This window comes from Hemitrygon akajei, chromosome 2 (genome assembly GCF_048418815.1).
Source record: "Hemitrygon akajei chromosome 2, sHemAka1.3, whole genome shotgun sequence".
In the NCBI taxonomy this organism is placed as follows: domain Eukaryota; kingdom Metazoa; phylum Chordata; class Chondrichthyes; order Myliobatiformes; family Dasyatidae; genus Hemitrygon; species Hemitrygon akajei.
In genome coordinates, this window is record NC_133125.1 from 88,437,920 (window position 1) to 88,450,417 (window position 12,498).

Consider the following 12,498-nt stretch of genomic DNA (forward strand, 5'->3'; position numbering starts at 1 on the left):
AATTAAGCATTTCCCTAACTTGTCTGTTCCTATCCCTCTCCAATGCTGTGGTAAAGGAGATAGAATTATGATCACTATCTCCAAAATGCTCTCCCACTGAGAGACCTGACACCTGACCAGGTTCACTTCCCAATACCAGATCAAGTACAGCCTCTCATCTGGTAAGCTTATCTGCATATTGTGTCAAGAAACCTTCCTAAACACACCTAACAAACTCCACCCCATCTAAACGCCTCACTCTAGGGAGATGCCAGTCAATATTTGGGAAATTAAAATCTCCCACCACAACTCTTATTATTACATTTTTGCAGAATCTGTCTCCCTATCTGCTCCTCGATGCCCCTGTTACTATTGGGTGTTCTATATTTTTAAAAAAAACAACCAGTAAAGTTATTGACCCCTTCCTATTCCTAACTTCCACCCACAGAGACTCCTCCATGGCTTCCTCTTTTTCTGCAGCTGTGACACTATCCCTGATCAACAGTGCCACACCCCCACCTCTTTTGCCTCTCTCCCTGTCCTTTCTGAAACATCTAAAGCCCGGCACTTGAAGTAGTCATTCCTGCCCCTACACCATCCAAGTCTCCGTAATGGCCACAACATCCAAGTGCTGATCCACGCTCTAAGCTTATCTGCTTTGTTCATAATTCTCCTCGCATTAAAATAGACACATCTGAAACCATCGGTCTGAGTGCGTCCCCTCTCTATCACCTGCCTATCCTTCCTTTCGCACTTTCTCCAATCTTTCTCTATTTGTGAGCTAACCACCCTTTCCTCCAACACTTCAGTTTGGTTCCCACCCCCCAGCAATTCTAGTTTAAACTCTCCCCAATAACCCGAGCAAACCTCCCCAACAGGATGTTGGTTCCCCCTGGAATTCCAGTACAACCTGTCCTTTTTGTGCAGATCACACCTGCCCCAAAAGAGGCCCCAATGATCCAGAAATCTGAATCCCTGCCACACAATCAGTCAGCCACGCATTTATCCTCCACCTCTGGTCTCCTTTTGACTTCTGGTTTTGTCCCATATCTGATATGTTCCATATCTGATATGTTGTGAGGTTAATTAGTACTATAACTTGTCCTTTAGTGTGTGTAAAAGTACCAAAAATAATTAAAGGGATTATATGGAAGAGAGTAATTTGAAGAGAAACAGGAAAATAGAAATGGAGCATCGGGCTATTTAGTATTGCTCTTTTGGGATGGATCAGTAGGCTGAATGACTGTTTCCTGTATTAGAAGAAGTAGAAAAGTACAGAATAAATGAGAAATGTAATTGTGAATGGGAAAATGTGTCTTACCAAATTGATTTGAGTTTTTAAGGCAGTACGAAAAGGATGGGTTGGTTTGTTTTAGAAAGGCCTCTGATCAGACCTCACATGGCAGGCTGAGTTAGAAGTTATTAACCCATGGAATCCAAGTAAGAGTGGCAAAGCTGCATATTGTACTTGCATTAAGTATAATTTTTACGTATTTTTACATAGAATATATTAGAGAGCGCTCAAGTGCAATATTCATTTGATTTACTTGAACACATTCTAATCAAGAAGAAGTTTTTAGTTTTGAAATAGTAATGAACTGCATGTCTCACTTTGAAATAACGTTTTGGTCTCTTTTGAATACTGATTTTTATTTTTAGGGGATGATGAACAGTCAAGACAGATGGCTGCAAGTTGGGAAGCTGAAGGAGTAGGAGAAGCAACTGTCAACTCTTTTGTTGCTATTAAAATAGATGCTAAAAGGCAAGTATCCCATGTACATTCACCAAATGGTGGATTATGGTATTTTGTTTGTTTTTGAATCATTGATATTGAGATATTTTTAAATAGATCTAAAAACCATTATAATATTTGACAATGGTTTTTTTTTATTCTACAGTGAAGCATGTATGCAGTTTTCTCAAATTTGTATCCTTTTTCTCTTCTGTCCTTAAAAGTTAGGTTCTGTTTTCATCTAAGCACTTTTAAGCATTTAAGTATCTTTCCCCTTCCTTCTTGGTCCTGAAGAAGGGTTTTGGTCCGAAATGTCCACTACCTGTTCATTTCCATAGATGCTGCCAGACCTGCTGAGTTCCTCCAGCATTTTGTGTGTGTTGCTTGTCCCAAAGACCTTGTTTTGGTCACCTGTTGTAATTGAATTTCTACGCCATGCACACTCATCATGGAAATGTGTTTTCTTTGGTGTGGCAATACACAGGACTCGTTGGGTTACAGAAGATTTAGCTTATGGAAGTCTTATACAAGTTCCCCCATTAACCTTCAGGAATTATGTATTGTGGTTAGCAGTTAATTAATTCAAGCCAACTACTCTTCATAAAGCTCTTTACATACAACTTCTCTACAGTTATCAAACATTTACATTGCAGCTATAGGTTCATAGGCAGAGGCTGCTTAAGTGAATTTCTTTGGAAACTCAGTAAATTTTTTCTAATGGCACCTGTAAAATGCTTTATCAAACAATGTAACATCCACTGAAAACTTAAGCCCCCCCCCCAAAGCAAGCCATTAGATGAGAGACATTCTGATTCAGTACTATTGTAACTACTTGGAAAGGCAATAAATAAATATTCTTCTTAATTGGTCCTCATTGAAATTGTTAGTTTCTGACTTGTAGGGGGAAAAAAATCTGTTTACAGGCACTCCTTTAGAAATGAACCCTTGTGTATCTTAGGGACAGTCTGTACCAGATCTTTTAAGTTCATTTTTATATCCTGGGATAGGATTTTAACTTTTAAAATTTGAGTTGCTGATCCATCACCATAACTACCTAGTTATTGTGAACTAATACATGCCACTGAAAGAAACCTTCAATCTGAGTTGCAGTGGTTTTTTTTAACATTTTACTTGGTGCGATCATTTGTGTAACTTAGCCTATGTTAGTTGCTATGGAATACACTTTGCATCTCATTGAGTTCTCTGATTTACATGTATTGATCAAAAAATCAAACCACTTGGGACAATATAAAATGTGATCTCTTATCAAATATTCTTTTGATTTGTGAAAATAGGGAAACTTAATGGCATAGAAAAAATGGGAAAACACATCTGCAATGTAATGTCTGCATTCTGATTTGACAGGTAATTCTGTAAGGGTAGAACTGATTTCATGAGGATTTAATGTGTTATTTTAGTATGGGAACTTTGTCCATCAATTGGTAATTTTTGAAAACTGTAAATACTGTATGTTCTGCTCAAGGTTTTATATGAGTAAAACACTTCAAAAGATCCACATAAGTTGTTTTACCAGAATAAGACATTGAATAAGAATTCCATGGATGGGCTTATACAGAATTAGAACTAGGAAATTGGAGAAGGCTGAGTCAGATCGTTGAGACCTTGGGATAACTTAAATAGAAAAGCAAAGGATATGATGGTGGAGGATAATGCCAATGATTGAAATTCTAGATAATTTTAAAAATAGTGGTTGATAATAAATCATAAATAGAAGGATTATTTATTTTATTTTGGATGCAATTCAGTAGTAGTAGTGTAAATAGATCTTCTGTTGCCTTCCTCTGATATGGACTTAGTTTGGGCTGGTACAATTTGGCCTTGTTTCATTATAGATGTGCAAAGCACTGCGTATTTGAGACAAGGTCTTAATCTCAACATTTATGTTATTTTGTTCAGAATTTATTCTTTTATTAGTAGTTCCTGGTAAAAATCTTTTAAAATATTGTTTAGCTCAACAAATGTGAGACTTCCAAATGGCAGTTGGTGATGAAAGGGATTGTGTGCCATTTTGTTTAATTAACTTGTAGAACTATTTCCATTAAATTTCTTACTGGTCTTGCAGACATTTGTCTCACAGTTGAATTTTCATGCAGCTGTCTCATTTGGTATGGTGGTCCAATTTATATTGTTACTATGTACTTTCTATAATAAGACAGCAGCTGTCCAATCAGTAGCAAATCTTTTAAATAATTCTGTATATGTAGGACAGTCTGTATTTTGTGAGGGAGGTATTCTGCTTTGTGGTGAACTGCCAGCAATTGATTCAAGATTGTTTAACAGAATTTCCTGTACACGTATAAAGTAGAATTAATTGTTACCCCAGATCAGATGCAGCACAGAAAAACACAATAGGATAAAGTTTGCGATAATAAAACACAATATTAATAACATCAGATAGCTTCTATACATGGGTTGTTTGTCTGTCCGTAAAGTGACGCTAAGCACAGGAGTGTCTGTACGTAAGGTGACTCTGACAGGAAACGAAGTAGTAGTGATGGGGGTGTGGTCTTGTGGGTGGAGGTATTGATCAGCCTTATTGTTTGGGGAAGGTAACTGTTTTTGAGTCTGGTCGTCCTGGCATGGATCCTACATAACCTCCTCCCTGATGGGAGTGGAGAAAAAAGTCCATGAGCAGGGTGTGTAGGATACTTCATGATGTTATTGGCCTTTTTCCAGGCACTCTTCTGTACATATGTCCTTGATGGCTGATAAGCTGGTGCCGTTAATACATTGGGCAGTTTTGACTACCTGTTGTACAGCCTTCTTTTCTGCCACGGTGCGGTTTCTGTATCATGCAGTAATGCAGTTTGTCAGGATGCCCTCTACTGTAACCTAGAAGGATGTGAGTATAAATGTACAAAGCTCAGCTCTCTTCAGCCTCCTCAGAAAGTAGAGGCACTTGTGAGCTTTTCCTGATTGTGTAGAATGTCTTCTGTGACCATGAGAGGTTGTGGCAAGAAGAGTACTCCCAAGAGATTGAAACTGCCTGCAGTTTCCACTACTGTGCCATCGATGTAAAGAAGGCTGTAAGTGATGCAAGTTCTCCTGAAGTCAATAGCCATTTCCTGTGTCTTGTTGATGTCGAGGAAGAAGTTTTTTCTCTGGCACCGGACCTCGATCTCTTCCACCACCTCTCTGTAGGCTGTCTCATTGGTGATGAGCCCTACAGCTGTTGTGTCATTGGTGAACTTGATAATATGATTGCTTGGGTGTTTGGCCGTGCAATTGTGTGAGCAGTGTATACAGCACCCAACCCTCGAGGGCACTGTGTTGAGGATGATGGGAGGGAGGAACAGTTGTGCATCCTGATTATCTGAGGCCTGTTCATTAGGAAGTCCAACATCTAGTTGCACAGTGGTGTTCTTAGACTGAGGAGGAGGAGTTTGTTCACCAAGGTCTGTGGAACAATAGTGTTGAATCCTGAACTGAAATCCAGAAGCAACATTCTGACATAAGTGTCCTTGTTTCCTAGGTGTGTCAGGGTAGGGTGCATGACAGATGCTGTGGTTTTGTCGGTAAACATATTAGTGAGTGTCCAGTGTGGCAGGATTGGAGTTTTTGATAAGTGCTATTACCACCCATTCAGAGCACTTCATGATCAATGCTGCTAGGAGGTAGTCATACAGGTCTGATGGTGGCTGATTTGAAGCATGTGGGGACAGCAGCCTTTATGAATTAAAAGTTGAAAATGTTAGCTAGTGTGCACACTCCCTGAGTACTTTCACCTTAAACTTATGCCTTCTAGTTCAAGGCTTTGCTACGCTGGGGAAAACCGCTATATTATAAATTGGAATTGAGTTTTTTATTGTTAAATGTACTGAGATACAGTGGAAAACTTAGTTTGCAAGCCGTCCAGATAGATCATTTCAAAACATAAGTATGTTGAGTTAGTATAAGGGGAAGAACAATAAAAGGAGGTCAGATATGATGCTACATTTACAAAGTGTAGGTAGACAGTCCAGTACAAGGAGAATGATGATGTGGATTAGAAGAGTTCACCATTAACATTCAGAGTCAAAGTTGAGTTTATTGTCTTATGCACAACTGCGTTGAAATTGGTTTCTAATTGAAAAACTTGACTTACAGATTAAATCATTACATAGTATATTGGGGTTGTGCAAGGTAAAACAATAACAGAATGCAGCATAATTTGCAACTACAGAGAGATAATGAGATCTTCATAATGCGATAAGTTGTAAACTCAAGAGTCCACCTTATTGTACTAGAGAACCATTCAATACAGTCGACCCTCGTTATTCGCGGGTTCTGCGGATTCAACCAACTGCAGATCGGGAAAACCCGGAAGTTCTCTCTCCAGCACTTGTTGTTTGAACGTGTACAGACTTTATTTTTCTTGTCATTATTCCCTAAACAGTACAGTATAACTAACAACTATTTACATAGCATTTACATTGTGTTAGGTATCATAAGTAATCTAGAGATGATTTAAAGTATACAGGAAGATGTGCAAAGGTTACCGTGGATCAGGAATAAAAAAAACCCAGAAGTTCTCTAAGTCAGAACAGGTACATCGGGTATCAGTTAGCGTCAGTCAAACGTTCGTCTTAGTATATAGTATATATTCTACCTTTCTATGTATATAAAACACTTAAGAAACGTATGTATTTCAATAATTAAACAACTGCATTGCTTAGTAATAATTACAGCTTTCATCAGGACATGTCCTTCACATGCTCCATTATTCTCACTTTATCCTTTAAAATTGTTCCGATCATTGACCGACTGTAGCCTAACGCTTTTCCAGTGACCGATGACATTTCACCTCTTTTACGATCACTTTATTATTTCCATTTTATTTTCAATCGTGATCATTTTCCGGAACAGTAACACTGTGGGCGGTGGGTCCCGAGCTCCGCCAGGTCCTAAAGTCCACCACACTGAGACAGATTAAATAAGGTCCAGAGCTCCGCCGGGTCCTAAAGTCCACTGCACTGGGACAGATTACATAAGCTCCGGAGCTCCGCCGGGTCCTAAAGTCCACCGACTTGAGCATCCGTGCTTTTTGGTATCCGCAGGGGGTCCCAGAACCAATTCCCTGCGGATAAGGAGGGCCAACTGTAGTCATATAACAGTGAGATAGAAACTGTCCTTGAGCTTGGTTCAGGATTTTGTATCTCCTATCCAATGGGAGATGAGAGAAGAATGTCCCAAGTGGTGGAATCTTTGATTATGCTGCATGCACAGGTGCAATGAAAAACTTGTTTACAGCATAAGTAGCATTTACAAGGTAAGTATAAATTATGTATAAGTCATGCACAATTTTTACAGGAAAGAACACATTTAGAACAAAAAAATGTCTATTGTGGTACCAAGTGATCAAAATAGTCTTGGTTCTCTACTGGGCCAGTGATTAGCGTTGTGTAGGTTGGTTCAAGTACCAATTGGTTGACAGAAAGTAGCTGTTCTTGAACATGGTGGTGTGGAATTTCAGATTACTGCACCTCCTGCCTGAAATTAGCTGCAGGAAGATGGTGTGATGCCAATAGTGGGGATCTTTGAGGACAGATACTCTTGAGGCAGAGCCTCGTAGAATCTTCTGATTGTGGGGAAGGATGTGCTCGTGACATATTAGGCTGAGTCCACTACACTCTGCAGCTTCTTGCATTCCTGCACATTTAAATCTGGGGTGAAAGCTGTCTTTGAGCCTAATGGTGCATGCTTTTAAGCTTTTATATCTTCTGTCTGATGAAAGGGGGGGAGGAGAAAGAATGTCCATGGTGGGTGGGGTCTTTGATTACGCCAGCTGCTTTTCCGAGGCAGCAAGAAATGTAGACAGAGTCAATGAAGAGAGGCTGTTTCTCTGATGGACAAAGCAATGCTCACAACTCTGCAATTCCTTGCTGTCTTGGGAAGAGCTTTTGCCATACCAAGTTCTGATGCAACCAGATAGAATGCTTTCTATAGTGCATGCTTCAAATTGTCAAGGATCAATAAAGACCTGTTAGCCTTCTGAGAAGTAGAGGTGCTGCTGTGCTTTCTTGGCCATGACATCTACTTAATTGGAGTAACACAAGCCATTGGTGATATTTACACTTCAGAACTCAACGCCTCAGCACTGTTAATACGTACAAAGGCATGTGCCTGCACCTGAAGTCAGTGGCCAATGCTATTGTCCTGATGACATTGAGGGAGAGGATGATGTCTTGACTAGACTACAGTAGGGTTATCTGCAAGCTTGCAGATAAGATCACCCTCGACTGCTTTCTCCCAAAAAAAATAGGTGCCAGCCTGTTCAGTGTTTCCCCATAACTCAAGCCATCCATTCTGGCAACATCCTTGTGAATCTTTTCTGTACATTCTCTAGCTCAAATACTTAAAAATATTTTGCGTTTCTAGGTGCTTTATTTTTAATTTTCTTTGTTTATTTCATCGTTAGTAGTTATTGAATTCATTTAAAATTCAAAAGTGTTACCGAATTTTACAACTTTGCAACTTCACAACTTTTCAAAGATTTTCTAGCACGTTCATCAGTGAAGTTTAATCTGTCAAGCCTGTGTGACCTGATTATCTTGTGCAAGGCTGATAAATGTAGTTTAGTGAGTTTTTGTCCAAAAATATCTTCTTTACAGATGCACTAAAGATAAATGTGGGACAGTTCCAAGCAGTTCCAAGTACAGGCTTTGGGTCCTATTAAGCGAGTTCCACTCCGAAGGGAGTGCAGATTTTTACCAATTAAAGCTTCTCCACTGTTAGCAGTTTATATGAATGTATAAATAAAGATGTTGTTCCACTTGCCTTTGCATTTTACTCAAAAATGATCCTTAAATCAAGAATATGCAGATCCTGTGGTGTGCATCCCGTCATGTTTTTTTATAGGAGACAATGGAATCCCATTGGAGGTAATTGCTGGTAGTGTGACTGCAGAGGAACTTGTAGCTCGAATTCAGAAAGTGAAAGAAGTAAGCAATGATTTTTCTTGTTATTCTTCAGTGGTGACTGCAATTAATTTTCATTTTAATACATCTTTAAGCTTAAATTGCATGGCAAAAATGTATGACTCTACAGGAAATTATAAGTATGTAATCAGACTTTTAAAGCTATTGAAAGTATCTATTGCTCTCATTTAGAGTCTGTATTTGACCATAATTATGCTATACTAAATTGGAACATGGATAGGTAATGATTTAAATGTTTTGAGAAAGGGCATGTATTTTCTTTCCAAAGTTAATCAGTCATCAAGTATACTTATACATTTTTTTAAAATCTAGATTTTTTCATGAAATTCCTCATTCAGGTATGATTTCCCTGTTAAGAATCAAATGCCATTAATGTCATTTATTGTTTTTATTTGATAGATTAGTTACTGCAATATGGAATTATTATTTTTATTTTAATTATGTCAGAGCTTTGGATAAGTTAAGTTCTGCATTCCCAGCAGTTTCAGTACTGTTCCTCTTTAGCAAATGTCCTAGCCAGATGGTTTTGTATGGTTTTTGTTCTCCTTGCATCACAGTGAGAATCCTGTTATGTTTGTAAAATGTGCAAAAACAGTGTTTATGGTTACCTAACTGGCTCAAAGATCAACTGGTGATGTATTTGCATTCATGGCTAGTTGATTCCTTTGCTGAATTCCAGCTCTTTCATGTGTTATGATGCAGAGAACTGTTGAATCATTATGGTGATAGGCAGATCAGGTGCAGAAAGTTAAGAGCAGAAATGACCCTATTACAGATTTCCTTCCTGTCACTGGAGAATGCATGGATTTGTGATTCATGAATGTAATTGTTTTCTAAGATTTATTTTTGAAACAGAAAAAATAATTTGAAGCCTTAAGATACTATAAAATTTCTTGCAGCTCCAGTAGTATAGGGAAATGCAACAAATGCAATATTTAATTTGATGGCATAATCAAACAGAAAAAAAGATAGTCGAAAAAGATATAGATTGAAGTTGTGAAGCTTCCTTGTGTTCTATGTGATTTTTATAGTACTTGCCTGTAAGGACAAACAAGGCCTCTCTCTCATGCAAAATAATGCTACTTTATAACTGCAGCATTCCTTTTCTCAAAAGTGTCATCCCTCATTTTGCACTGAAGTCTCAAGAATGAGTTTAAGCTCTGGACCGTTAGACTCTTCATGCTGCACTGAGCCAAGTCTGATAGCATTCATCGTTTGACATTTTAAAATCTAACTTTTCCAAAAGTTCTGTTTCTGTTTATATCTTATGTGTTTGTTCCAAATTAAGTTGATATATTTAGATTAATGACCTGGAAAAACAGTCAAACTAAAGGATATCCAAGTTGAGCAATTATACAAAAGTAGGTGGGAGGACATGTTTATTAGGACTACAACTGGATGTTGAATGCCTGACTGAGTAGGTGAAAATGGAGTTGAATTAGATAAATGTGGTTATGCACTTTGGAGACATCTGAAGGCAAACTGTTATCAAAATGGAAAGAGCAGATTGCAGATTAGTCAAGTACAAAAGGATCTGCTCTGTGAATCACAGTTTGGAAGAAGGCATGTGGTCTTTATTAGAAGAGGACTGAAGTTTGGAAATAAGTATTGCTACAATTACACAAGGTGCTGGTGAGGCCACACCTGGAGTAACATGCATTGGAAAGGATATTCTAGTAATGGAAATAGTCAGAAAGGTAATCACTGGCCTAATTCCTGGGATGAGAAGATGTTCCACTAGGATTGTGGCATGCTCAGACGCAACAGCCACACGGGGTCCAATCAAAGGTGCATTTGTTCTTTTTTGCAAGCACAAGTCACTGCTGGATATTAAGAACATCAAGTACTGCAGGACTATCCCATCAGTGGGTTGCTGAGTAGCGATGGAGCTGGACTTTGTACAGAACAAGTCCTGGTGACAATGCAGCGACAATACACAATGTTATGCCAAGATGGTGCACAATCCAATAACTGAAGCAAGTGATTAATGTGGATGTTTTTATTGGGATTTCAAGACTCTATTGGGCACTGGTAACATACAATACAACAAATCCGTTCATTGGCAAGATCAACAGCAGGGGAGCTGTGTTGTTTCAGTCGTGGCGAGGAGTAGGCCTCTGCAGCTGGGTGGTCTTGGATGCAGTGGCCTATTGCTGCTCCCTGGGGGAGAGAAAGGGCCTCTACTGAGCCCACTGGAATTGTGCTAGGTTGGGGGCAGACGACTCCTGTTGGTGCTGCCCTCTCCTGTCAGTGGTGCTCTCCAGTGTTCACTCAAAGGAAGAACAAGCTGGACCAGGACAATCTATAGTCATTCACTCAGGGACTTGGGCTATATGTTTTTTCTTTGTGACTGAATGTTCTTCTGAAATCAAAACCATATGTGTTTTGTGCTATTTGCAGTTTGCTGTTGGTCATATGTTTTGCATTTTGGCCCCAGAGGAGCATATTTGACTTTATTCACGTATGGTTGAATTATAGTTAAATTTGAACTTGAATTTGAACATTCCTCAGGAGTGGCTAAAGAAATTGGGTCTTTGTACTTTGGAGTTTAGAAGAGTTCGGAGTGATCTTCTTTCAAACAAAGAGACTGTTATAAAGTCCTTGTGGGCATGGCAAGGAAGACATTGAGGTACTATCAATAGTAAAAGAGATATTGTTACAGGATTTTGTGTAAATTGCAGCAAAGCAAGGGTTAAAATGTGTGCTTATCAAACAGAGCAGACATTTTGTACAGCTTTTTCAAGCTCACTAAGACATCTTGGATAGACATAGTGCAGCCACCCAGGCTGAATGTGTCCCTTTTAAGCCTAACTCTTGTACAGCCCTTCTGAACTCGGGTCACTGAGCATACAGAACAGTGTGGTGACAGAGTCCAGGCTGTTCTTGTGCACAAATAAAAACAGAGTGATTGAGGAACGAGTGTGAGTTGTCAGTGTCCAGTTCATCAATGATTACAATTTGGGAGAGTCATTTAAAGTTTCTAGTAGAAGGTCTCTGGAATCCCAATGGATTGTGGAAGCTAGAACATTTAAAGAAGTAGAAACAATATATTATTGAAAGATCAGGAATTGGGAGAAGTGGGAAACCGGCAGAGGAGATGAGATGAAGCTTGGAGCAGAACAGCTGTGTGACCATAATGATGGAATAGCTTGAGGGTCTACTCCTGCATCTATTTTCTTATGTTCTTATGTTTTAATTACTGTTAGATGCATAGACAAAAGAATGTGGCAGCAGATGTCAACCAGGAAAACCATTTTGGTTGCCAAGTTTCAAAAAGCGAGGTTCCAGAAGCTGATCAATCTAATGAGCCAAGCACACTTACTACAAGAACAACAGAAACACCAGAAGAGCTTAAAGAAAGATCAAAAGGTAAAGGAAGAACAAATATTATTGACTGTTGCATGAGGAACGAAATCTTATCATTTAACTGGAGAATATAATTTTCACCATTTCAAATCTTTAAGCATCAGCATGATTGTGAGCTTCTTAAGTATTTTCAGAAAATGGTTAAATTTATTAAAATTTAAATTAATTAATACTTTAAAAATTGCCTGAATAACCCTGTGTCATTTTCAGGAATTAAATGTATAATTTCATTCTAAGCATTTTTTGCCTTTGAAGTATAAGTTTACAAATCACATGATAGCACTTGAAAGCACAACTTTCCAGTGCAGCACCAAGGTACACAAAATCATGAGGAACATACATAAAGTAGACTGTAGCAAACTTATCCATATCAGAGATAGATGAAACTGGAAGGCATCGCTTTAAGCTAAGTGCAGAGAGATTCAGAGTGGATGTGAGGGAGATCTTCCTCACCCACAGAGTTGTAGGTGCTGGTATTCTCCA

The 12,498-nt window shown here is 38.7% G+C and overlaps 1 protein-coding gene across 1 annotated transcript in view; it reads left to right on the forward strand.

The window, feature by feature from the left end:
• ubxn4 (UBX domain protein 4) overlaps positions 1 to 12,498 on the forward strand; it is a 58,644-nt gene that overhangs the window by 8,740 nt on the left and 37,406 nt on the right. Inside the window, exons 2-5 of the mRNA XM_073025710.1 lie at positions 1,639 to 1,741; positions 1,878 to 1,906; positions 8,534 to 8,652; positions 11,856 to 12,018. Coding sequence (XP_072881811.1) covers positions 1,639 to 1,741; positions 1,878 to 1,906; positions 8,534 to 8,652; positions 11,856 to 12,018 — 414 coding nt within the window. The remainder of the gene's footprint in view (positions 1 to 1,638; positions 1,742 to 1,877; positions 1,907 to 8,533; positions 8,653 to 11,855; positions 12,019 to 12,498) is intronic.